The sequence below is a fragment of the Rhinoderma darwinii genome, chromosome 11, assembly GCF_050947455.1.
Source record: "Rhinoderma darwinii isolate aRhiDar2 chromosome 11, aRhiDar2.hap1, whole genome shotgun sequence".
Lineage (NCBI taxonomy): Eukaryota > Metazoa > Chordata > Amphibia > Anura > Rhinodermatidae > Rhinoderma > Rhinoderma darwinii.
This window is the reverse complement of record NC_134697.1, coordinates 89,446,071-89,473,966: the sequence shown is the minus strand read 5'-3', so window position 1 is coordinate 89,473,966 and position 27,896 is coordinate 89,446,071. Positions and strand designations below refer to the sequence as shown.

The window sequence follows — 27,896 nt, the reverse complement described above, 5'->3', positions numbered from 1 at the left end:
CTTGGCAAAGAAGTGCCCTGCACTTCTTTGCCGAGGCAGTCAATTTATGCGTCGTCGTTTGACAGCTGTCAAACGACGACTCGTAAATTACAGGTCGTCTGCACAATACGTCGGCAAACCCATTCAAATGAATGGGCAGATGTTTGCCGACGTATTGTAGCCCTATTTTCAGGCGAAAAACGAGGCATAATACGCCTCGTTTACGCCTGAAAATAGGTCGTGTGAACCCAGCCTTAGCTTTCAGCGAACAACATTTGATTGAAGTTGGGGAGCATGATGAAAATGTTTATTTAATTGTTCTCAGTGTAGAGCAGACAGTGGCATTGCTAGCCCAGGTCTCGCACCATTTTCAACTGTATCTGCTATTTGAGCACTGCCCCGCCACAGCCTAGTTCAGGCCTGCGTCCTACGAGCTACCGGGAGCACGCTGAGGATGTCAATGGGCCAGTGGGAAGGCTTCACTGCATCCCATTGCCTGCATTGGGCCGATGACGACACAGACAGGAAAAAGCCCCAGCTTGTTGTAGGGGTTAAGTGAGAATAATTTTTTTGGGGCACAAAGTGGCACTAATAATAGGGGAGTTTACAAAATAGATACTGCAACTGTGTGTGGCCACAAAGGAGGAAAATGACTACTGAAGGGGCACAAAGGGCGAAGATTACTACTGTAGGGGGAAAAAAAGGGAGGCATTACTGTGTAGGGGCACAATGGGAACATTATTACTAAATGGGGCATAATTCTCATTGTATACTGATTGATAGCGATTAACTCCTCACATGTAGGCCGCAACAGTATTAACACACAGCATTATCTTAATATAGATACCATATAAATTGTACCGATGCTGAGCATCAATTGATATTACACATACGTATATACTTTACTACTGTGTGGGGCACGAAGAGGAGCACCATTACTGGGTGGGGCCTAAAAGGGGCACTATTAGGGTGTGCAGAACCAAGGGGGTGCTATTAACATCTGGGGCACAATGGATGGAGAGTTTGTGTAGAGGTGGCAAGGGTGCTGGGAAAGCGAGAAACAAAAAAGATGTCTGGGGCAGGAAATTTTGCAGAGACTTATAGTTGGAAGAAGTCTACATAACAGTCTCAGCAAGATGGAGGAGAATAGGGAAAGTAGACGACGACAACAACCAGTGAGTCACCTGTAAATCGCTGGATTTAAGTGCACTTATATGGTTGGCAGATAGACTGTAATGTATGCGGGTAGCTTTGATTCTTCTGTTGTACATTATACTTGTATTATAGTTTTTACAATATTGGGAACATAGCATGATAAGCAATAAAATCATCCGATGTAATGTTTGTTTTAATGATAAGATTGATAATCAGATGGCTCAACGGTGACTTAACTCATTCTTATCATCATGGCGGCCATTGCTGAGCCTTCTTGCCAGGAATACAAACACCTCCCGGCTAAGGCCCCATGCACACGACCGTAATTTGTATCCGTAATTGTGGATAAAAATACAGGTTCATTCATTTCTATGGCCCACAGACACCTTCCCATGTATTTTCGGGTAAGCGTCCGGCCTTTCGAAATGACCCGCAAAAAACAGGACATGTCCTATTTTTTTAATTTGCAGTCCGTGCTCCTATACTTGATAATGGGAGCACGGACCGCAAATGCGGACTGTCCGTGGCCGTCCGTGCCCTTAATCACGGACCATGCACACGGCTACCGCCAGAGGAGTAGCTAAAGGCTCATGGGCCCGGGTGCAAGAATTCAGCTTGGGCCCCCCTACCTTTCCCCAACACCACCATCATCATCAGACCTCTGCGCGCGCCTATGCCCAGACGCCTTGCCCCACAGCCCCCATAGTATCATGCCCCCACACAGTATAATTGTCCCATAGCTGCCCCCACACAGTATAATGCCCAATAACGTATAATGCCCCCCCATAACAGCCCCATACCGTATAATGCTCCCCATATCAGCCCTCACAGTATAGTGCCCCCATATCAGCCCCATACAGAATAATGACCCCCATATCAGCTCCCCATACAGTATAATGCCCCCATTTCAGCTCCCCATACAGTATAATGCCCCCATATCAGCTCCCCATACAGTAAAATGCCCCCATATGAGCTCCCCATACAGTACAATGCCCCCATATGAGCTTCCTATACCGTATAATGCCCCCCATATGAGCTTCCCATACAGTATAATGCCCCCCATATGAGCTCCCCATACAGTATAATGCCCCTCCATATCAGCTGCCATACAGTATAATGCCTCCATATGAGCTCCCCATACAGTATAATGCCCCCATATGAGCTCCCCATACAGTAAAATGCCCCCCATATGAGCTCCCCTTACAGTATAATGCCCCCATATGAGCTACCCATACAGTATAATCCCCTCCATATCAGGCCCCCATATAGTATAATTCCCCATATCAGCCACCATGCAGTATAATGCCCCCCATATAGTATAATTACCCCATATCTGCCCCCAAGCAGTATAATGGCCCCCATATCAGCCCCCATACAGTATCATTCCCCCATATCAGCCCTCATGCAGTATAATGCCTCCCCATCTTATCAGCCCCCATGCCATATCAACCCCCCATGCAGTATAATGCCCCCCCACACAGTATAATGCCCCCATATGTGCATAATAGAAAAATAGCATAATTACTTACCTATCCTCGTTCCCACGCCGGGTGGAGGATCCTTCGCCTCCTCCGGTGTGTGCTATGAGTGATTCAACGCAGACAGGTGCGATGATGTCGCTACATCCTGCCAGCCTGCGCCGAGCCGCTCAGGGCACAGTGAATGCTTGATCAAGGAGACGTCAGCTCCTTGCTCCAGCATTGAATGGAACCGGGACCTCAGTGAGTGACTCGCGACCCCCGGAGGTCTTCACACGAATCCCCAGGGGGACGCGACCTACAGTGTGTAATGTATTGTGTTGTATTGTGCAATTTGCGGTGGAGAGAGGAGGGGGAGCTGTAATTTAACAGGCCCTCCCCTCTCCTCACACGAATCCCCAGGGGGACGCGACCAACAGTGTGTAACGTATTGTGTTGTATTGTGCAGTTTGGAGAGAGGAGGGGGGGGGTGTAATTTAACGGGCCCCGTCTCCTCTCTCCACTGCAAACAGCACAATACAACACAATACATTACAAGGCAACACAATACAACACAACACAATACATGGCTGGAAGACGTGTCTCGTGACAACACGGTCACATGGTACACTAAGTGTACCATGTGACCGTAACCAGGAAGTGCCGGCTTCATGGCACAGAAGATTTATTTAACAAGCATGTGGTATGGCAATGGGGGCCTGTGGGCCCCCCAGGTTTAGGGGCCCGTCGCAACTGCAACCCCTATAGCTACGCCACTGGCTACGGCCATGTGCTTGAAGCCAAAGCCCTATGAAATGCTTCAGTGATCACATGCTGCCTGCATGTAAACAAACACCGGGAGGACAGCCAGACCGTCAGCGCCAGGTTTTTTTAAAAATTTGGTTTCGATGGCGTTCATCGTGCAGTAAAAACGATATGTTAACTTTCTTCTACGGGTTGACACAATTACGCCAATATCAAACTTATGTAGTTTTTCTTATATTTTACTGTTTTTTTTAAAATAAAAAAACGATTTGTTAAAAAGAAAAATTAGATTAGTGTCGCCACATTCTGAGAGCCATAACTTTTTTCTTTCCGTCGATTGAGCGGTATGAGCGCTTATTTTTTGCGGGACGAGCTGTAGTTTTTATTGGTACAATTTTGGGGTACATGTAACTTTGTACACTTTTTTTTTTTACATCGTTCGCCGTGTGGGTTAAATAACATTATGTTGTAATTGCTAAGACTTCTACGGAAGCAGCGATACCGGTTATGTAAATTTTTTTTCCACATTACTTTAAAAGGTTTTTTTTCTTAACTTGTAGTATTTTTTTTTTGGGACATTAATAAAAAAATTGTTTTAATTTTTTTTTTTTTACTTTTCCTTTATTAGTCCTCTAGGGGAGTCGAACCAGTGATCGTTGGTTCACTTGCACTATATACTGCAATAGTGATATATTGCAGTATATCGTTATTTTGACAGGCTTCTCCGGCAGGGCTTAATAGGAGCACAAAGATGATAGACCTGGGGGCCTTTATTAGGCTCCCATCCAGAGGCGTAGCTAGGTTCTCCTGCACCCGGGGCAAAGATTCAGATTGTCGCCCCCCCCCCAACTTATTTCCCGACATCTCCTTCCGCCTCGCCATGTTTTCTTTCCCTACCAATCAATGAGATGTAATTTTTTGTTCACAATTTTTTTAATGTAACTTGAGTATAAAAGCATTTCTACATTTTACAAGCGATATAGTTCTATAATGTAATTAACATAAAAATAAATTAAAAGAAAATAAATTAAAGAGGCCACACACAGCCCCCTGTAGATAGAGCCACACAGCCCCTCTCTTGTAGATAGTGCCACACACAGCCACCTGTAGATAGTGCCACACACAGCCCCCTGTAGATAGTGCCACACACAGCCCCCCTTGTAAATAGTGCCACACACAGCCCCCCTTGTAAATAGTGCCACACACAGCCCGCTGCCCCTTTGTAAATAGCGCCACACTCCCACCCCTTTTAATAGTGCCACACTGTGAACAGACCGGTGAGGAGTAGCCTACCGCTACCACTCTCCGCTCTGCCTGGTGTGACTTACCGGAGGAGCCGAGGAGGTCATGCGGCGCAGGCGGCGGCGGAGTTCCTTCTGACTAGGGTCGGTGACAGCCAGGGCCGGCCTTAGTTTGGATGGCGCCCTGTGTGGGACTCTCTATTGCCGCCCCCTACACAAACCAAAAATTAACCACATATATGGACACGCTGGAACATATATACTGTACATACATATTTAGACATACAGGCAAATATACATACACACATTCTGGAATATATACATACAGGCAAATATATAGACGTACAGACTCATATACACACACACACACACACACACACACACACACACACACACACACACTCATACACCAGCAGATAAATACACAGACAGGAACATATACAATTACATAAAAGGCACAAATATACAAGCACAAAGACACATTCACAAACAGACCCATATATACGCACACAGGCACATATGTACACAGCACTGATAATGTAGTAGTGTTACCTGCAGTCCTATGTAACACCACAGTGATAACTCTCTGAGTACAGATAATGTAGTAGCTGTTGCCTGCAGTCCTATGTAACACCATAGATAACACATTGTAGCAGAGCTGAGATTGTAATTAAGCACAATGTGTTATCTGTGGTGTTACATAGGACTGCAGGCAACAGCTACTACATTATCTGTAGTAGATGTAAGAGACAAACACATGCAGAGACACACACACACACACACACACACACACACACACACTGTAACATATACACATACAAACACAGAGACACACACATATACACACAGACACTCACCATGTCTCCTTGCTGACAGGTCAGGACGGGCTGTGGGTGGAGCTTCCTCTCTGGTTCTCGGCAGAGCATAGAGCAGAGGCAGATGCAGGGAGGCTGCAGCACGGGAGTGGACCTGTCCCCTGACCTGAGTCATCTGACCTCATGTCACTGACGTGAGGTCAGGTGACTGGACTGGTCCACTCCCTGGCCGTCACAGACCCCAGTCAGAACGCCGTAATGTCCTGGCTCTTCCTAAGCTGCTGCAGGTGTCCCACATACGGGGCGCCTGTCTGCAGCGATCAGCTGCTCTTCGGCGCCCCCCTATCCGTATCCTCCAGGTTGCGCCCGGGGCACATGCCCCGCCTGCCCCCCCTAGCTACGCCCCTGCTCCCATCACAACCATCGGCGCATCGCGGAGAGCCAATGGGCTGTCGGAGGGTGCCGTCCCCCTCTAACGCCTTAGATGCCGCAGTTGCATCCACCTGACAATGCGTTAAGGGGTTAAATCCACCCTGTGTTGCTATAGCATAATTTTGAAATCTGATTGAGCATCAGTGGAATGTGTTGAATAAACAAGTCCGATTTGGAGGCCCAGCTTGCAACTTACAATATTTAAAGTATCTGCTGCTAACGTCGTTCCATGAATTGGTATGCCAACAGTGAGCCAGACCTTTTTGTCCAACATCAGTGCCTGACCTCACAAATGTTCTTATTAGAGAGACACTCCAAAGTCAATTTTGGTTTTTCTTTTGTTAAATTACATCACCTTTATATTTACTGTTGAATGAAGATTTAATAGTGTTATGTCCACATATGTTAGGGTGTCATTACTTTTTCACATTACTGTAGATACTAAAGTAGAAACTTTTATAGATATACTATAGCAAATACTATTACATACACTGAATGGCCACTATAATATCGATACCTGCCCTTTCACGACTAGAACTTCCATGTATGGAAATTAGACAAGTAACCAAGTTTTCTGTGGATCAGTTTGAGCGTAAATCCACATTAGAATTGAAAAAACGGGTGACCTGAGTGACGTCGAAAGAGGCATGAAAATTGGGGTTAGACTATCCGGGGCCGGTATTTCAAGAACTGCCAACATAGCGGATTTTTCTCGTGCAACGGTGTCGAAAGTTTACCGGGAATGGTGTGATCGAGCAAAAAGATTCAGCTAAAGGAGATCTTCTGGACATCAACAACTTGTCTACGAAAGGGGTCCAATGAGGTTGTCAAGAATCGTTCAGGTGGTGCACAGTCAAGCAAATTGCAGCAAATACAACGCTCCTGCTCCCACGAATATGTCCAAAAGCACAACTCGTTGTTCCTTAGCATAGATTGGCTATAACAGCAGATGACCCGTTCGAGTGCCATTGGGAAACAGAAAGGGGAGACTCCAGTGGGCAAAACAGAGCAAAAATTGGATTATTGAGAAGTGAATCATCACAAGAATCCAGATTTCTGTAGCACCATGCTAATGGATCAAAATTTAGCACAAATAGCATGAATTGATAAACTCTTCCTGTCAGGTGTCAACAGTTCAGGATGGTGGAGATGGTCTAAGGGCGGATTCACACGAACGTGATTTGCGTCCGTGCAGCCCGCATGGTTTTCACGCGGGTCGCACGGACCTATGCAAGTCTATGGGGCAGTGCAGACTGTCCGTGAGTTTTGCGCAGCGTGAGTCCGCTGCGTAAAAGTTGCGACATGTTCTATATTTCTGCGTTTTTCGCGCATCACGCACACCCATTGAAGTCAATGGGTGCGTGAAAATCACACATGCCCCATGGAAGCACTTCCATGGGACAAGCGTTATTCGCGCAACAGCAGTAAAAGAATGAATGTAAACAGAAAAGCACCACGTGCATTTCTGTTTACGAACATCCAAACGGAGTGTCATAATGATGGCGGCTGCGCGAAAAGCACGCAGCCGCGCATTCCATATGAACAGGGCACACAGAGCTGTCAAGTGCCTTTTGCGCGCGCAAAACGCACACGTTCATCTGAATCTGGCCTTATAGTGTGGGGAATGTTTTCTTGGCGCACCCTGGGTCCTCTGAGGGACGTTTGAACATTAGGTCTTACCTAAACATTGTGGCAGAACAAGATCATCCCTTCACGGCAGCTGTTTACCCCCAAGAGGACACTTTAGCAGCAAGCGAGAAGCTATCCTGTCCGTATGGGCACATACACTGCAGAACTATTTCAACTTCTAGTGGAATCTATGCCACAACAAACTGCTGCGGTTCTTAAAGAGGCTCTGTCACCAGATTATAAGTGCCCTATCTCCTACCTAATCTGATCGGCGCTGTAATATAGATAACAATAGTGTTTTTTATTTTGAAAAACAATCATTTTTGAGCAAGTTATGAACAATTTTAGATTTATGTTAATTAGTTCTTAAAGACGAACTGGGCGCTTTTTAACTTTTTACCAAGTGGGCATTGTAAAGAGAAGTGTATGATGCTGACCAACTAGCGTCATACACTTCTTTTCATTCATGCCCACTTGTTTCACTGCACAGCGTGATCTCGCGAGATCACACTATGACGGGACTTCCTCCCACAGGTTCTTCACCGGAGCCATGGAAGAGTCAACAGACATTGCCTCCAGCCGATGCAGATTTGGATAAACGTCCTGGCACGGCTGGAAGCGATGTCTGTTGACTTTTCGATCGCTTCGGTAAAGAACCTGTGGGAGGAAGCCCTGTCACAGCATGATCTCGCGACATCACACTGTGCAGTGGAACAAGTGGGCATGAATGGAGAGAAGTGTAGAACGCTGATTGGTCACTGATTGGTCAGTGTCATACACTTCTCTCCACAACGCCCACTTGTTAAAAAGTAAAAAAATGCCCAGTTGGTCATTAAGAACTAATTAGCATAAATCTAAAATTGCTCATTACTTGCTCAAAAATAAAAACCACTGTTATCTACAGTACAGCGCCGATCAGATTAGATAGGAGATAGGTAGGCACATATAAACTGGTGACAGAGCCTCTTTAAGGCTAAAGGAGGTCCCACGCGCTACTAGAAGGGTGTCTCTATTAAATTATTTTTATGTCTGCCCCCGTGTGTCTCTTAATATTCTATGATAAGGTAGAATGTTCTGACAAGATATGAGATGAAGAGCAGGAGTCTAAAGGTCCTTTAACACGGGTTGATTGGGCAAAATACCGACCTCTGGAAAGATCCTTACCCCTTATAAAAGACCAGCCGACTAACGAGCGAATGTTCTATTGTCGGCTGATCGCATCTTTTATACAGGCATACAAATCTGTTGTCGGCATGGTCTCCACAGAACAATAGCACTAACAATCGTTCGGTCACATACAGAATTGATTTGCTCCACATAAATGGAGCTGAACAAGCGCCGATCAGCGCTGGTTACCGGCAGAAAATCCACCTGTATAAGCCTTGAAGGCTAGTGCCACAGTGCCCTCTGTAGATAATGCCAAACTCCCCTAGATAATGCCAGTGCCCTCTTTAGATAGTGCCATAGTGCCCTCTGTAGATAATACCACACCCCCTCTAGATAATACCAGTGCCCTCTGTAGGTAATGCCACACACCCCCTTGTAGATAGTGCCACACACACCCCCTATAGACAGTGCCACACACACACCAAACATGTGTCAAATCGGCCTTGAAAAACAGAATTTTTTCACGGCCGATTTACATCTGTGAAGGACCCGTTTTCACGGATCCCTCATAGACTTGAGTCTATTGAGGGATCCGTAAAAACAGACAAAAATAGGAAACGTCCTATTTTTTCTGCGGGCCGTTCATACGGTCTGTTAAAACAACACCCATGTGAACAACCCCATAGAAATACACGCAGCCGTGTGACAGCTGTTAAAAAAAAGGCCGTCACACGGATGATTTTAGCGTTCGTCTGAATAAGCCCTTATAGGAGCTTAATTGGAGATGATGGGTCCAGGGACCCCACAGGGAAGACTTTCTCTCTAAGAGAAAAATATAGAATAAAAGCTTACTGTGGTCACAGAACACATAAATACGTCACTTTGTTCAGCATTTAATGGTCATCACTCACCGGTGCTGATATCTGTAGGAAAATATTCCTCCTTACACATCTGGGTTACACACGCATACATCTCTTCTACTTCTGTTAGGTCTTCAACTTTTATACCAGACAGATTTCCAACCTAATTCGCCACATATGGGACAAATTATGTAAAATTCGGAAGGAAGTTGGAGACGTTTAAAAAAATGCTGTCGGCTTTCATAACAAAATATTCAACATCCGCATTATGCAGCTTATATTAATAACAGATAGCTAATAAACTCCTAATTTTAGTTAATCAACTCTAAGAATTTGAAGAAAAACTAAAAATTGAACATGATCATTTACAACATTTGGTATTTCCACCTACCTGATGATCCTGTGGGACATTTTGCTTTTCATCTGGATCATTCTTGGAGTATAGAGGACTGGGATATCTCTCTGGTGTTTCTTCCTTACTGGATTCATCTATAGGAGACACACACACTGATGGAACAAACAGAAATTGCACAAATTTTAAAGTCTAAAATTGCACAAAATTTTGCAACATTTGTGTTCTCACGGCAGGAAAAAAAAAACAGGTGAGAAAAATGAGCGTGCTCAAGCTGTAAATATACTCTTAGCCTCATTTGTCAAAGGCAAATATTAAAAAGAGCAAAATTAGTGATTAGCTCATAGCAGTCAAATAAAGTAATTCAATCAGACAATTCCAAACCCACCAGATTTATTAGGAGTTGTGCGCCTTTGAAGAAATTAGGCATAATTCTTGCCAACGACACTCTTCAATTTCATTGGCGCAAAATATGTCATTATAATGAATTTGAGCCACTATTTACACGTGATCACCATTTTTTGGTGAATCTTTAAACTACTCCGCCATGTTCACACAGTGCAGTTTTTTCAGCTACAAGAAAGGCTGCATCCAAAAGAGAAGTATAAGGACGTATTCAGATGTTGTGGTTGAGGTGCGGTTAATAATCACATTTGAAAACCACATAGATAAACCCCATTAGTTTAAACCGTGATTTGATTCCATTTTTTGTTGCGGCTGCAGTAAGTTTCGCAACGATGAATCAAATCGCGATAAAAACGCATGCGGTTTCTGGATGCAAAATTTTTTTGTGTGCGTTTTAACCATACCTGCGCTTTGTGAACACAACTTTGCAGTTAAAAAAAAAAGGAAGGTCTCCTCTTACCTGGTGATGTGGAAGTCTGGTGGTTCTCCATGATGATGTCCCCATACTGATCCTTGTGTCCTTCTATATACTCCCACTCCTCCATGGAGAAATAGACAGAGACATCCTGACACCTTATATGTACCTGACACACAGAAAAAAAAAAAAATTCAGTGCGGAAAAAGGGTTTTTGACCCATCCGGGCTTCCGTAGTGTAAATAGCACATTCCTGGTTATGACGACAGCCCATAATTTTGTGGTTTCCTCCACACGATTATTTTATTATGCCTCGTATATACGACTAATCTACAAAATTACTTATCTGTAACTAGTATCTGAAGACAATACAAGTTATATCTATAAGTAATTTTTTTATTTAACTATTTAATTAAATATATTAACTTATGTCTATATTATACATAATGGCCCACATTTATTACTAATGGCGCATTTTGCGCCACTTGAATTGGAAAGAGTAATTGGCGAGAAGTGCACCTAAAGACGAATTTAGAATGATCTGTTTGAATATTTCCCTCCACTGATGTACGCCTTTTTTTAAACTTTTCCTTTGATAAATAAGGCTTAAAATGGACACTAACTTTTCAAACAATTTATGCTAATCTAATATTATACCTGATGTAGATTACCTTTATAATTTACTTACTGTTAAAATGTAGTTGTTTTATTCATGAAGATTTTGTGTGAAGTTACTGCCACTAGGTGTCTCCTTTTGTGCAGTCTTCTGTCCACCCTCTGTTGTCAAGCAAAACAGAATTGACAGACTGCAGAAGGTGGTGTGGGGGGGAGGGTCTTTTCACTGCCTGTCCTTACAAGTCAATGGGGAGGGGGAGCAGGGTAGGAGGCAGGACCAGAGTGAGAAAGACACAGACTGCTGGTAAGATTTCTATGTCACCCCGGTGCTGAATTCTCAGCTACACTGCTCATTTGACTTTCCCAAAACCCAGAATTGTCCTTCAAACTGCCAAATACACAAGTGTGATTCGTCACTCCACAGAACACGTTTCCACTGCTCCAGTGGTGGCGTGCTCTATATCACTCCATCCAAAACTTGGCATTGTGCATGGTACTGTAAGGCTGGCATGCAGCATCTTGGCCATGGAAACCCATGCCATAAAACTCCATTGATCTTTATGCTTCTTGCCCTTCACTTCTCTACCTCTTCCCCTTATTTAGTTTGGTGGTGTATACCAGGGCAAAATTGGAAGCAATAGAGTCCTTAAGAGGAATTTCCATTACTATAGTCATCATCCACACACAAGGTTATAGTCATCATCCACACACAAGGTTATAGTCAGCATCCACACACAAGGTTATAGTCATCATCCACACACAAGGTTATAGTCATCATCCACACACCTCCTTCCCGTTATTCCGAGCAGTCCTCACCTCTCCAGTCAGCAGCTCAGTGATCTTGTTGGTCAGGTCCAGGATCTCCTGATCTCTCTCATGTATTAGTGATTGAGGTGGAGACATCGTGATAGGAACCTGGTTCCTGCTCCGTCCTTCACCCTCTTCAGTTCTCTTCTTCACTACTATGTAATCCTGTACATGGAGAGACATTGATGTCACTTTATACATTCCCGTCACCTCTCCCGTCATGTGCTTGATGTATTAAGATACAAGTCATGACATGGGATATAATTCCCAGAATCCCTCACCTCTCCAGTCAGCAGGTAGATGATCTCTAGGGTGAGGTTTAATATTCTCTCAGTCATCCCATTTCTGTCCTTGTCCATCCTTAGGTGGTCAGTCAGGAAAATATATTTTTTCTTGCTTATGGAACCAGTGGGGAAACGGAGAGCGAATCATATAACATTTATAAATAACACTATATGAAGTATATTATCCATCTAATTGGGAGTTATACAAGAATACACACACCAGATATAAAGGACTCCTCATGTTTGGCGTCCTATACAATGTCCTTACATACAGTGCATAAATAACCATACGTCTTAACACCTTTGCCATATAGTAGCTAAATAGCAGTACCATATAAAGAAAGAACACAAACCATATGACATGGGAGACACCGTACTGAGCTGGGGAATTAATGGTCTGACTATATGTGGTAACACAGACTCTAATACGTCCGAATCAATCAGGATTTATATCAGGCAATGATACAGATATTGATCAAGCCTGAAAATGTTGCATGATACTTTGGGAATTTATTATTATTTGGAAGTAATTTTCTCACTTCACAATAATAATAATAAATTCTTTGAATGTCCTATGGATAAATGGCTTTACAAATCCCTTCCTGGCACTGGGGAACAAACTGAAAAATTCTTTACTTCCCCGTCACTAGAGGCACTAGACCGGTTTCTCCTCTGCCATTTGTCCTGGCCATAGAACCACTGATTATTATCGTAATCTCTGCTGGCAGTAATGTTTCTTGGCGGCACTTGGCTGGAACTGTTCGGATACACTGCGTAAAATTATGCAGCGTATCCAACCTAGAACCCGCAGCACACTCCAAACGAAAAACCTCAGATTGTAGTGCCGTTTTTCGGGTGTAATTTCCTCTGCAGAAAGGAGCACTTGGAAAAAAAACAAATAACTTTCATATATACCCTGGCTGTAGTCTTGGTGATGCGTCGCTCCGTTGACGTGCAGTTCAGCCTCCTGGGATGATGCTGCAGCCCATGTGACCGCTGCAGTCTGTGATTGGCTGCAGCAGTCACATGAGATGAAACATCATTCCAGGATGCTGGCCTGGAAGAACAGAAGATAGCATCGCTATGACAACGCACTGGTGGTAAGTGTAAGCGTCTTTTTTTTCAGATTTTTGCGGAATCGCTAAAGTCGCAACACTTGGCTATTTGTTGCAGGTTTTACATCCCCATTGAATTCTGTTTGAAAAAAACCTGCAACAGAAAAGCAACACAAATGCAGCATTAATTGACATGCGGTGGATTTGATATCCGCACCGCAGGTGAATTTATTAAATTGTTTGCTGCATTTTTTCCGCAGCGTGGGCATGAGATTTTCTAAATCTCATACACTTTGCTGCTACTGTAAATGCTGCAGAATTTCTGCACAGAATTCCGTTGCGAAAAATTCCTCAACGTTTACGCTACATGGGGACCCGGCCCTAGGCTGGATTCACACATGCAGTTTTTAGTGCAGTTTTAGGTGCAGTCTTTTGAGCCAAAGCCGGGAAGCGACAGGAAGGAAAAGTCCTTCCTTTATACTTCCCATTCCTTATTAACCCACTACTTGCATTGGCTCAAAAACACTGCATCAAACTGCATTTGTAATTCAAGCCTTAGGTTCAGGTCACACAGAATTTCTTTGGCGCTGATTTTGATGCGATAAACGCGTCGGAATCAGTGCCAAAAAGTGACCGGAATTGCCTTCCATTGAGATCAATTGGGGAGCTGAGGCTTTTTCTTTCCAGGGCGGCTGTTAGCCGCTCACAGGGAAAATAAGCAGCATATCCTTTCTTGCTGCGGTTTTCACCTCTGAACTCCCATTGCAATCAATGGGAGGCAGAAAAAACCTGGGGCGCTCGTTTCTGAGTGTTTTTAAAGGCATTTTTTGCCCACGATCCTTGCATTAGCTTCAATGGCCTGAAGGGCAAAAAATGCTGTGAAAAAAACATGAACAAATATGTGCGGGCAGGTCAAAATCTGCCTAAAAAATCCTGAAGGAATTCTGAGGCAGATTCATTGAGTGAAGGTGGCACCACTGGGACCCCAAACCTCTCTCTAGAACATGGCCCCACGAACCTCACCCTAACTATACCACTGTCAGTGGGCGGAGCCCACCAACATCAGAATGTAGGACGGTGCTCAAGGGGCTCTGTTCTAGACATTGAGGTATTTTTTTTCAATGGCACAAGCTGGACACAACATCTAACGGTTTGGGCATGCTGTAGGGCTCTGAAGGGAGGGAGCGCAATCTGGATTTTGGCAGGTCAATTTTGCTCGGTAGTAGTTTTGTTTGGGGATTTACAAATTTTCGTTTATTATGTGGGGATATATGTAATCTGTGAGGAGTAAATCAGGGTATATGTAAACTGTGAGGAGTACATCAGGGTATATGTAATCTGTGTGGAGTAGATCAGGGTGTATGTAATCTGTGCAGAGTACATCAGGGTATGTGCAATATGTGAGGAGTAAATCAGGGTATATGTAATCTGTACGGAGTACATGAGGGTATATGTAATCAGTGAGGAGTAGATCAGGGTATATGTAAACTGTGAGGAGTACATCAGGGTATATGTAAGCTGTGAGGAGTACATCAGGGTATATGTAACCTGTGAGGAGTACATCAGGGTATATGTAAGCTGTGAGGAGTAGATCAGGGTATATGTAATCTGTGAGGAGTACATCAGGGTATATGTAATCTGTGCGGAGAACATCAGGGTGTATGTAATATGTGAGGAGTACATCAGGGTATATGTAATATGTGAGGAGTACATCCGGGTATATGTAATATGTGAGGAGTACATCAGGGTATATGTAATATGTGAGGAGTACATCCGGGTATATGTAATATGTGAGGAGTACATCAGGGTGTATGTAATATGTGATGAGAACATCAGTATATATGTAAACTGTGAGGAGTACATCAGGGTATATGTAAGCTGTGAGGAGTACATCAGGGTATATGTAAGCTGTGAGGAGTACATCAGGGTATATGTAAACTGTGAGGAGTACATCAGGGTATATGTAAACTGTGAGGAGTACATCAGGGTATATGTAAACTGTGAGGAGTACATCAGGGCATATGTAATCTGTGTGGAGTACATCAGGGTATATGTAATATGTGAAAAGTACATCAGGGTATATGTAATCTGTGAAGAGTACATCTGGGTATATGTAGTATGTGAGGAGTACATCAGGGTATATGTAAGCTGTGCGGAGTACATCAGGGTATATGTAATCTGTGAGGAGTACATCAGGGTATATGTAATATGTGAGGAGTACATCAGGGTATATGTAATATGTGAGGAGTACATCAGGGAATATGTAAGCTGTGCCGAGTACATCAGGGTATATGTAATCTGTGAGGAGTACATCAGGGTATATGTAATATGTGAGGAGTAGATCAGGGTATATGTAAACTGTGAGGAGTACATCAGGGGATATGTAATCTGTGAGGAGTACATCAGGGTATATGTAAACTGTGAGGAGTACATCAGGGTATAGGTAATCTGAGCGGAGAACATCAGGGTATATGTAATATGTGAGGAGTACATCAGTATATATGTAAACTGTGAGGAGTACATCAGGATATATGTAAGCTGTGAGGAGTACATCAGGGTATATGTAAGCTGTGCGGAGTACATCAGGGTATATGTAATATGTGCGGAGTAAATCAGGGTATATGTAATCTGTAAGGAGTACATCAGGGTATATGTAAGCTGTGCAGAGTACATCAGGATATATGTTATATGTGAGGAGTACATCAGGGTATATGTTAGCTGTGAGGAGTACATCAGGGTATATGTAATCTGTGAGGAGTACATCAGGGGAAGTGTAATCTGTGAGGAGTACAACAGGGTATATGTAATATGTGAGGAGTACATCAGGGTATATGTAATCTGTGAGGAGTACATCAGGGTATATGTAACCTGTGAGGAGTACATCAGGGCAAATGTAATATGTGAGGAGTACATCATGGCATATGTAATCTGTGCGGAGTACATCAGGGTATATGTAATATGTGAGGAGTACATCAGGGTATATGTGAGCTGTGTGGAGTGTATCAGGATATATGTAATCTGTGAGGAGTACATCAGGGTATATGTAAACTGTGTGGAGTACATCAGGATATATGTAAGCTGTGCGGAGTACATCAGGATATATGTAATATGTGAGGAGTACATCAGGGTATATGTAAGCTGTGAGGAGTACATCAGGATATATGTAATCTGTGAGGAGTACATCAGGGTATATATAATATGTGAGGAGTACATCAGGATATATGTAATATGTGCGGAGTACATCAGGGTATATGTAAACTGTGAGGAGTACATCAGGGTATATGTTAGCTGTGAGGAGTACATCAGGGTATATGTAATTTGTGAGGAGTACATCATGGTATATGTAATATGTGAGGAGTACATCAGCGTATATGTAAACTGTGAGGAGTACATCAGGGTATATGTAATATGTGAGGAGTACATCAGGGTATATGTAAGCTGTGCAGAGTACATAAGGGTATATGTAATATGTGAGGAGTACATCAGGGTATATGTAATATGTGAGGAGTACATCAGGGTATATGTAATCTGTGAGGAGTACATCAGGGTATATGTAATCTGTGCGGAGTACATCAGGGTATATGTAATATGTGAGGAGTACATAAGGGTATATGTAAGCTGTGTGGAGTATATCAGGATATATGTAATCTGTGAGGAGTACATCAGGGTATATGTAAGCTGTGCGGAGTACATCAGGATATATGTAACATGTGAGGAGTACATCAGGGTATATGTAAGCTGTGAGGAGTACATCAGGGTATATGTAATCTGTGAGGAGTACATCAGGGTATATGTAATCTGTGAGAAGTACATCAGGGTATATGTAATCTGTGAGGAGTACATCAGGGTATATGTAATATGTGAGGAGTACATCAGGGTATATGTAATATGTGAGGAGTACATCATGGTATATGTAATATGTGCAGAGTACATCAGGGTATATGTAAGCTGTGCGGAGTACATCAGGGTATATGTAATATGTGAGGAGTACATCAGGGTATATGTAAGCTGTGCGGAGTACATCAGGGTATATGTAATATGTGAGGAGTACATCAGGGTATATGTAATATGTGAGGAGTACATCAGGGTATATGTAATCTGTGAGGAGTACATCAGGGTATATGTAATCTGTGAGGAGTACATCAGGGTATATGTAACCTGTGAGGAGTACATCAGGGTATATGTAATATGTGCGGAGTACATCAGGGTAAATGTAAACTGTGAGGAGTACATCAGGGTATATGTTAGCTGTGAGGAGTACATTAGGGTATATGTAATCTGTGAGGAGTACATCAGGGCAAATGTAATCTGTGAGGAGTACATCAGGGTAAATGTAATATGTGAGGAGTACATCAGGGTATATGTAATCTGTGAGGAGTACATCAGGGTATATGTAACCTGTGAGGAGTATATCAGGGCAAATGTAATATGTGAGGAGTACATCAGGGTATATGTAATATGTGAAAAGTACATCAGGGTATATGTAATCTGTGAGGAGTACATCTGGGTATATGTAATATATGAGGAGTACATCAGGGTATATGTAAGCTGTGCGGAGTACATCAGGGAATATGTAATCTGTGAGGAGTACATCAGGTTACATGTAATATGTGAGGAGTACATCAGGGTATATGTAATATGTGAGGAGTACATCAGGGTATATGTAAACTGTGCGGAGTACATCAGGGTATATGTAATATGTGAGGAGTACATCAGTATATATGTAAACTGTGAGGAGTACATTAGGGTTTATGTAAGCTGTGAGGAGTACATCAGGGTATATGTAAGCTGTGCGGAGTACATCAGGGAATATGTAATCTGTGAGGAGTACATCAGGGTACATGTAATATGTGAGGAGTACATCAGGGTATATGTAATCTGTGAGGAGTAGATCAGGGTATAGGTAATCTGTGCGGAGAACATCAGGGTATATGTAATATGTGAGGAGTACATCAGTATATATGTAAACTGTGAGGAGTACATCAGGGTATATGTAAGCTGTGAGGAGTACATCAGGGTATATGTAAGCTGTGAGGAGTACATCAGGGTATATGTAAACTGTGAGGAGTACATCAGGGTATATGTAAGCTGTGAGGAGTACATCAGGGTATATGTAAGCTGTGAGGAGTACATCAGGGTATATGTAATATGTGAGGAGTACATCAGGGTATATGTAATATGTGAGGAGTACATCAGGGTATATGTAATCTGTGCGGAGTACATCAGGGTATATGTAACCTGTGAGGAGTATATCAGGGCAAATGTAATATGTGAGGAGTACATCAGGGTATATGTAATATGTGAAAAGTACATCAGGGTATATGTAATCTGTGAGGAGTACATCTGGGTATATGTAATATGTGAGGAGTACATCAGGGTATATGTAAGCTGTGCGGAGTACATGAGGGAATATGTAATCTGTGAGGAGTACATCAGGGTACATGTAATATGTGAGGAGTACATCAGGGTATATGTAATATGTGAGGAGTACATCAGGGTATATGTGAGCTGTGTGGAGTGTATCAGGATATATGTAATCTGTGAGGAGTACATCAGGGTATATGTAAGCTGTGAGGAGTAGATCAGGGTATATGTAATCTGTGAGGAGTACATCAGGGTATATGTAAACTGTGCGGAGTACATCAGGGTATATGTAATATGTGAGGAGTACATCAGTATATATGTAAACTGTGAGGAGTACATCAGGGTATATGTAAGCTGTGAGGAGTACATCAGGGTACATGTAATATGTGAGGAGTACATCAGGGTATATGTAAGCTGTGAGGAGTAGATCAGGGTATATGTAATCTGTGAGGAGTACATCAGGGTATATGTAAGCTGTGAGGAGTACATCAGGGTATATGTAATCTGTGAGGAGTACATCAGGGTATATGTAATATGTGAGGAGTACATCAGGGTATATGTAATATGTGAGGAGTACATTAGGGTATATGTAATATGTGAGGAGTACATCAGGGTATATGTAATCTGTGAGGAGTACATCAGGGTATATGTAATATGTGAGGAGTACATCAGGGTATATGTAATCTGTGAGGAGTACATTAGGGTATATGTAATCTGTGAGGAGTACATCAGGGTATATGTAATCTGTGAGGAGTACATCAGGGTATATGTAATATGTGAGGAGTACATCAGGGTATATGTAATATGTGAGGAGTACATCAGGGTATATGTAATATGTGAGGAGTACATCAGGGTATATGTAAACTGTGAGGAGTACATCAAGGTATATGTAATCTGTGAGGAGTACATCAGGGTATATGTAATATGTGAGGAGTACATCAGGGTATATGTAATATGTGAGGAGTACTTCAAGGTATATGTAATCGGTGAGGAGTACATCAGGGTATATGTAATATGTGAGGAGTACATCAGGGTATATGTAATATGTGAGGAGTACATCATGGTATATGTAATCTGTGAGGAGTACATCAGGGTATATGTAAACTGTGAGGAGTACATCAAGGTATATGTAATCTGTGAGGAGTACATCAGGGTATATGTAATATGTGCAGAGTACATCAGGGTATATGTAAGCTGTGCGGAGTACATCAGGGTATATTGAATATGTGAGGAGTACATCAGGGTATATGTAAGCTGTGCGGAGTACATCAGGGTATATGTAATATGTGAGGAGTACATCAGGGTATATGTAATATGTGAGGAGTACATCAGGGTATATGTAATCTGTGAGGAGTACATCAGGGTATATGTAATCTGTGCGAAGTACATCAGGATATATGTAATCTGTGAGGAGTACATCATGGTATATGTAATATGTGCAGAGTACATCAGGGTATATGTAAGCTGTGCGGAGTACATCAGGGTATATTGAATATGTGAGGAGTACATCAGGGTATATGTAAGCTGTGCGGAGTACATCAGGGTATATGTAATATGTGAGGAGTACATCAGGGTATATGTAATATGTGAGGAGTACATCAGGGTATATGTAATCTGTGAGGAGTACATCAGGGTATATGTAATCTGTGCGAAGTACATCAGGATATATGTAATCTGTGAGGAGTACATCAGGGTATATGTAAGCTGTGCGGAGTACATCAGGGTATATGTAAGCTGTGCGGAGTACATCAGGATATATGTAACATGTGAGGAGTACATCAGGGTATATGTAAGCTGTGAGGAGTACATCAGGGTATATGTAATATGTGCAGAGTACATCAGGGTATATGTAATATGTGAGGAGTACATCAGGGTATATGTAAGCTGTGCGGAGTACATCAGGTTATATGTTATATGTAATATGTGAGGAGTACATCAGGGTATATGTAATATGTGAGGAGTACATCAGGGTATATGTAATCTGTGAGGAGTACATCAGGGTATATGTAATCTGTGAGGAGTACATCAGGGTATATGTAATATGTGAGGAGTACATCAGGGTATATGTAATCTGTGAGGAGTACATCAGGGTACATGTAATATGTGAGGAGTACATCAGGGTATATGTAATATGTGATGAGTACATCAGGGTATATGTAAACTGTGCGGAGTACATCAGGGTATATGTAATATGTGAGGAGTACATCAGTATATATGTAAACTGTGAGGAGTACATCAGGGTATATGTAAGCTGTGAGGAGTACATCAGGGTACATGTAATATGTGAGGAGTACATCAGGGTATATGTAAGCTGTGAGGAGTAGATCAGGGTATATGTAATCTGTGAGGAGTACATCAGGGTATATGTAAGCTGTGAGGAGTACATCAGGGTATATGTAATCTGTGAGGAGTACATCAGGGTATATGTAATATGTGAGGAGTACATCAGGGTATATGTAATATGTGAGGAGTACATTAGGGTATATGTAATATGTGAGGAGTACATCAGGGTATATGTAATCTGTGAGGAGTACATCAGGGTATATGTAATATGTGAGGAGTACATCAGGGTATATGTAATCTGTGAGGAGTACATTAGGGTATATGTAATCTGTGAGGAGTACATCAGGGTATATGTAATCTGTGAGGAGTACATCAGGGTATATGTAATATGTGAGGAGTACATCAGGGTATATGTAATATGTGAGGAGTACATCAGGGTATATGTAATATGTGAGGAGTACATCAGGGTATATGTAATCTGTGAGGAGTACATCAGGGTATATGTAAACTGTGAGGAGTACATCAAGGTATATGTAATCTGTGAGGAGTACATCAGGGTATATGTAATATGTGAGGAGTACATCAGGGTATATGTAATATGTGAGGAGTACTTCAAGGTATATGTAATCGGTGAGGAGTACATCAGGGTATATGTAATATGTGAGGAGTACATCAGGGTATATGTAATATGTGAGGAGTACATCATGGTATATGTAATCTGTGAGGAGTACATCAGGGTATATGTAAACTGTGAGGAGTACATCAAGGTATATGTAATCTGTGAGGAGTACATCAGGGTATATGTAATATGTGCAGAGTACATCAGGGTATATGTAAGCTGTGCGGAGTACATCAGGGTATATTGAATATGTGAGGAGTACATCAGGGTATATGTAAGCTGTGCGGAGTACATCAGGGTATATGTAATATGTGAGGAGTACATCAGGGTATATGTAATATGTGAGGAGTACATCAGGGTATATGTAATCTGTGAGGAGTACATCAGGGTATATGTAATCTGTGCGAAGTACATCAGGATATATGTAATCTGTGAGGAGTACATCATGGTATATGTAATATGTGCAGAGTACATCAGGGTATATGTAAGCTGTGCGGAGTACATCAGGGTATATTGAATATGTGAGGAGTACATCAGGGTATATGTAAGCTGTGCGGAGTACATCAGGGTATATGTAATATGTGAGGAGTACATCAGGGTATATGTAATATGTGAGGAGTACATCAGGGTATATGTAATCTGTGAGGAGTACATCAGGGTATATGTAATCTGTGCGAAGTACATCAGGATATATGTAATCTGTGAGGAGTACATCAGGGTATATGTAAGCTGTGCGGAGTACATCAGGGTATATGTAAGCTGTGCGGAGTACATCAGGATATATGTAACATGTGAGGAGTACATCAGGGTATATGTAAGCTGTGAGGAGTACATCAGGGTATATGTAATATGTGCAGAGTACATCAGGGTATATGTAATATGTGAGGAGTACATCAGGGTATATGTAAGCTGTGCGGAGTACATCAGGTTATATGTTATATGTAATATGTGAGGAGTACATCAGGGTATATGTAATATGTGAGGAGTACATCAGGGTATATGTAATCTGTGAGGAGTACATCAGGGTATATGTAATCTGTGAGGAGTACATCAGGGTATATGTAATATGTGAGGAGTACATCAGGGTATATGTAACCTGTGAGGAGTACATCAGGGTATTTTAATATGTGAGGAGTACATCATGGTATATGTAATATGTGAGGAGTACATCAGGATATATGTAATATGTGAGGAGTACATCAGGGTATATGTAAGCTGTGAGGAGTACATCAGGGTATATGTAATCTGTGAGGAGTACATAAGGGTATATGTAATCTGTGCGGAGTACATCAGGGTATATGTAAGATGTGCGGAGTACATAAGGGTATATGTAATATGTGAAGAGTACATTAGGGTATATGTAATCTGTGAGGAGTACATCAGGGTATATGTAATATGTGAGGAGTACTTTAGGATATATGTAATATGTGAGGAGTACATCAGGGTATATGTAAGATGTGCGGAGTACATCAGGGTATATGTAATATTTGAGGAGTACATCAGGGTATATGTAATCTGTGAGGAGTACATCAGGGTATATGTAATCTGTGAGGAGTACATCAGGGTATATGTAAGCTGTGAGGTGTACATTAGGGTATATGTAATCTGTGAGGAGTACATCAGGGTATATGTAATATGTGAGGAGTACATTAGGGTATATGTAATATGTGAGGAGTACATCAGGGTATATGTAATATGTGAGGAATACATCAGGATATATGTAATATGTGAGGAATACATCAGGATATATGTAATATGTGAGGAGTACATCAGGGTATATGTAAACTGTGCAGAATACATCATGGTATTTGTAATATTTGAGGAGTACATCAGGGTATATTTAATCTGTGAGGAGTACATCAGGGTATATGTAATATGTGAGGAGTACATCAGGGTATATGTAATCTGTGAGGAGTACATCAGGGTATATGTAATCTGTGAGGAGTACATCAGGGTATATGTAAGCTGTGAGGAGTACATCAGGGTATATGTAATCTTTGAGGAGTACATCAGGGTATATGTAATATGTGAGGAGTACATCATGGTATATGTAATATTTGCAGAGTACATCAGGGTATATGTAATATGTAAGGAGTACATCAGGGTATATGTAAGCTGTGCGGAGTACATCAGGTTATATGTTATATGTAATATGTGAGGAGTACATCAGGGTATATGTAATCTGTGAGGAGTACATCAGGGTATATGTAATCTGTGAGGAGTACATCAGGGTATATGTAATATGTGAGGAGTACATCAGGGTATATGTAACCTGTGAGGAGTACATCAGGGTATATGTAATATGTGAGGAGTACATCATGGTATATGTAATATGTGAGGAGTACATCAGGATATATGTAATATGTGAGGAGTACATCAGGGTATATGTAAGCTGTGAGGAGTACATCAGGGTATATGTAATCAGTGGGGAGTACATAAGGGTATATGTAATCTGTGCGGAGTACATCAGGGTATATGTAAGATGTGCGGAGTACATAAGGGTATATGTAATATGTGAAGAGTACATTAGGGTATATGTAATCTGTGAGGAGTACATCAGGGTATATGTAATATGTGAGGAGTACTTTAGGATATATGTAATATGTGAGGAGTACATCAGGGTATATGTAAGCTGTGCGGAGTACATCAGGGTATATGTAATATTTGAGGAGTACATCAGGGTATATGTAATCTGTGAGGAGTACATCAGGGTATATGTAATCTGTGAGGAGTACATCAGGGTATATGTAATCAGTGGGGAGTACATAAGGGTATATGTAATCTGTGCGGAGTACATCAGGGTATATGTAAGATGTGCGGAGTACATAAGGGTATATGTAATATGTGAAGAGTACATTAGGGTATATGTAATCTGTGAGGAGTACATCAGGGTATATGTAATCTGTGAGGAGTACATCAGGGTATATGTAATATGTGAGGAGTACATAAGGGTATATGTAAGCTGTGTGGGGTATATCAGGATATATGTAATCTGTGAGGAGTACATCAGGGTATATGTAAGCTGTGCGGAGTGCATCAGGATATATGTAACATGTGAGGAGTACATCAGGGTATATGTAAGCTGTGAGGAGTACATCAGGGTATATGTAATCTGTGAGAAGTACATCAGGGTATATGTAATCTGTGAGGAGTACATCAGGGTATATGTAATATGTGAGGAGTACATCAGGGTATATGTAATATGTGAGGAGTACATCATGGTATATGTAATATGTGCAGAGTACATCAGGGTATATGTAAGCTGTGCGGAGTACATCAGGGTATATGTAATATGTGAGGAGTACATCAGGGTATATGTAAGCTGTGCGGAGTACATCAGGGTATATGTAATATGTGAGGAGTACATCAGGGTATATGTAATATGTGAGGAGTACATCAGGGTATATGTAATCTGTGAGGAGTACATCAGGGTATATGTAATCTGTGAGGAGTACATCAGGGTATATGTAACCTGTGAGGAGTACATCAGGGTATATGTAATATGTGCGGAGTACATCAGGGTATATGTAAACTGTGAGGAGTACATCAGGGTATATGTTAGCTGTGAGGAGTACATTAGGGTATATGTAATCTGTGAGGAGTACATCAGGGCAAATGTAATCTGTGAGGAGTACATCAGGGTAAATGTAATATGTGAGGAGTACATCAGGGTATATGTAATCTGTGAGGAGTACATCAGGGTATATGTAACCTGTGAGGAGTATATCAGGGCAAATTTAATATGTGAGGAGTACATCAGGGTATATGTAATATGTGAAAAGTACATCAGGGTATATGTAATCTGTGAGGAGTACATCTGGGTATATGTAATATATGAGGAGTACATCAGGGTATATGTAAGCTGTGCGGAGTACATCAGGGAATATGTAATCTGTGAGGAGTACATCAGGTTACATGTAATATGTGAGGAGTACATCAGGGTATATGTAATATGTGAGGAGTACATCAGGGTATATGTAAACTGTGCGGAGTACATCAGGGTATATGTAATATGTGAGGAGTACATCAGTATATATGTAAACTGTGAGGAGTACATTAGGGTTTATGTAAGCTGTGAGGAGTACATCAGGGTATATGTAAGCTGTGCGGAGTACATCAGGGAATATGTAATCTGTGAGGAGTACATCAGGGTACATGTAATATGTGAGGAGTACATCAGGGTATATGTAATCTGTGAGGAGTAGATCAGGGTATAGGTAATCTGTGCGGAGAACATCAGGGTATATGTAATATGTGAGGAGTACATCAGTATATATGTAAACTGTGAGGAGTACATCAGGGTATATGTAAGCTGTGAGGAGTACATCAGGGTATATGTAAGCTGTGAGGAGTACATCAGGGTATATGTAAACTGTGAGGAGTACATCAGGGTATATGTAAGCTGTGAGGAGTACATCAGGGTATATGTAAGCTGTGAGGAGTACATCAGGGTATATGTAATATGTGAGGAGTACATCAGGGTATATGTAATATGTGAGGGGTACATCAGGGTATATGTAATCTGTGCGGAGTACATCAGGGTATATGTAACCTGTGAGGAGTATATCAGGGCAAATGTAATATGTGAGGAGTACATCAGGGTATATGTAATATGTGAAAAGTACATCAGGGTATATGTAATCTGTGAGGAGTACATCTGGGTATATGTAATATGTGAGGAGTACATCAGGGTATATGTAAGCTGTGCGGAGTACATGAGGGAATATGTAATCTGTGAGGAGTACATCAGGGTACATGTAATATGTGAGGAGTACATCAGGGTATATGTAATATGTGATGAGTACATCAGGGTATATGTAAACTGTGCGGAGTACATCAGGGTATATGTAATATGTGAGGAGTACATCAGTATATATGTAAACTGTGAGGAGTACATCAGGGTATATGTAAGCTGTGAGGAGTACATCAGGGTACATGTAATATGTGAGGAGTACATCAGGGTATATGTAATCTGTGAGGAGTAGATCAGGGTATAGGTAATCTGTGCGGAGAACATCAGGGTATATGTAATATGTGAGGAGTACATCAGTATATATGTAAACTGTGAGGAGTACATCAGGGTATATGTAAGCTGTGCGGAGTACATCAGGGTATATGTAATATGTGAGGAGTACATCAGGGTATATGTAAACTGTGAGGAGTACATCAGGGTATATGTAAGCTGTGAGGAGTACATCAGGGTATATGTAAGCTGTGAGGAGTACATCAGGGTATATGTAATCTGTGAGGAGTACATCAGGGTATATGTAATCTGTGCGGAGTACATCAGGGTATATGTAAGATGTGCGGAGTACATCAGGGTATATGTAATATGTGAGGAGTACATCAGAGTATATGTAAGCTGTGCGGAGTACATCAGGGTATATGTAATATGTGAGGAGTACATCAGGGTATATGTAAGCTGTGAGGAGTACATCAGGGTATATGTAATATGTGAGGAGTACATCAGGGTATATGTAATCTGTGAGGAGTACATCAGGGTATATGTAAACTGTGCGGAGTACATAATGGTATATGTAATATTTGAGGAGTACATCAGGGTATATTTAATCTGTGAGGAGTACATCAGGGTATATGTAAGCTGTGCGGAGTACATCAGGGTATATGTAAGCTGTGAGGAGTACATCAGGGTATATGTAATCTGTGAGGAGTACATCAGGGTATATGTAATCTGTGAGGAGTACATCAGGGTATATGTAATATGTGAGGAGTACATCAGGGTATATGTAATCTGTGAGGAGTACATTAGGGTATATGTAATCTGTGAGGAGTACATCAGGGTATATGTAAACTGTGAGGAGTACATCAAGGTATATGTAATCTGTGAGGAGTACATCAGGGTATATGTAATATGTGAGGAGTACATCAGGGTATATGTAATATGTGAGGAGTACATCAGGGTATATGTAATATGTGAGGAGTACATCAGGGTATATGTAATCTGTGAGGAGTACATCAGGGTATATGTAAACTGTGAGGAGTACATCAAGGTATATGTAATCTGTGAGGAGTACATCAGGGTATATGTAATATGTGAGGAGTACATCAGGGTATATGTAATATGTGAGGAGTACTTCAAGGTATATGTAATCGGTGAGGAGTACATCAGGGTATATGTAATATGTGAGGAGTACATCAGGGTATATGTAATATGTGAGGAGTACATCATGGTATATGTAATATGTGCAGAGTACATCAGGGTATATGTAAGCTGTGCGGAGTACATCAGGGTATAT

General features: G+C 41.7%; 1 protein-coding gene across 1 annotated transcript in view; it reads right to left on the bottom strand.

Moving 5' to 3' along the window:
- LOC142663006 (uncharacterized) overlaps positions 1-27,896 on the bottom strand; it is a 94,805-nt gene that overhangs the window by 48,235 nt on the left and 18,674 nt on the right. Inside the window, 5 exon segments of the mRNA XM_075841300.1 lie at positions 9,492-9,603; positions 9,832-9,947; positions 10,658-10,781; positions 12,044-12,199; positions 12,316-12,430. Of these exon segments, the coding sequence (XP_075697415.1) occupies positions 9,492-9,603; positions 9,832-9,947; positions 10,658-10,781; positions 12,044-12,199; positions 12,316-12,393 (586 nt within the window). The 5' untranslated portion in view covers positions 12,394-12,430.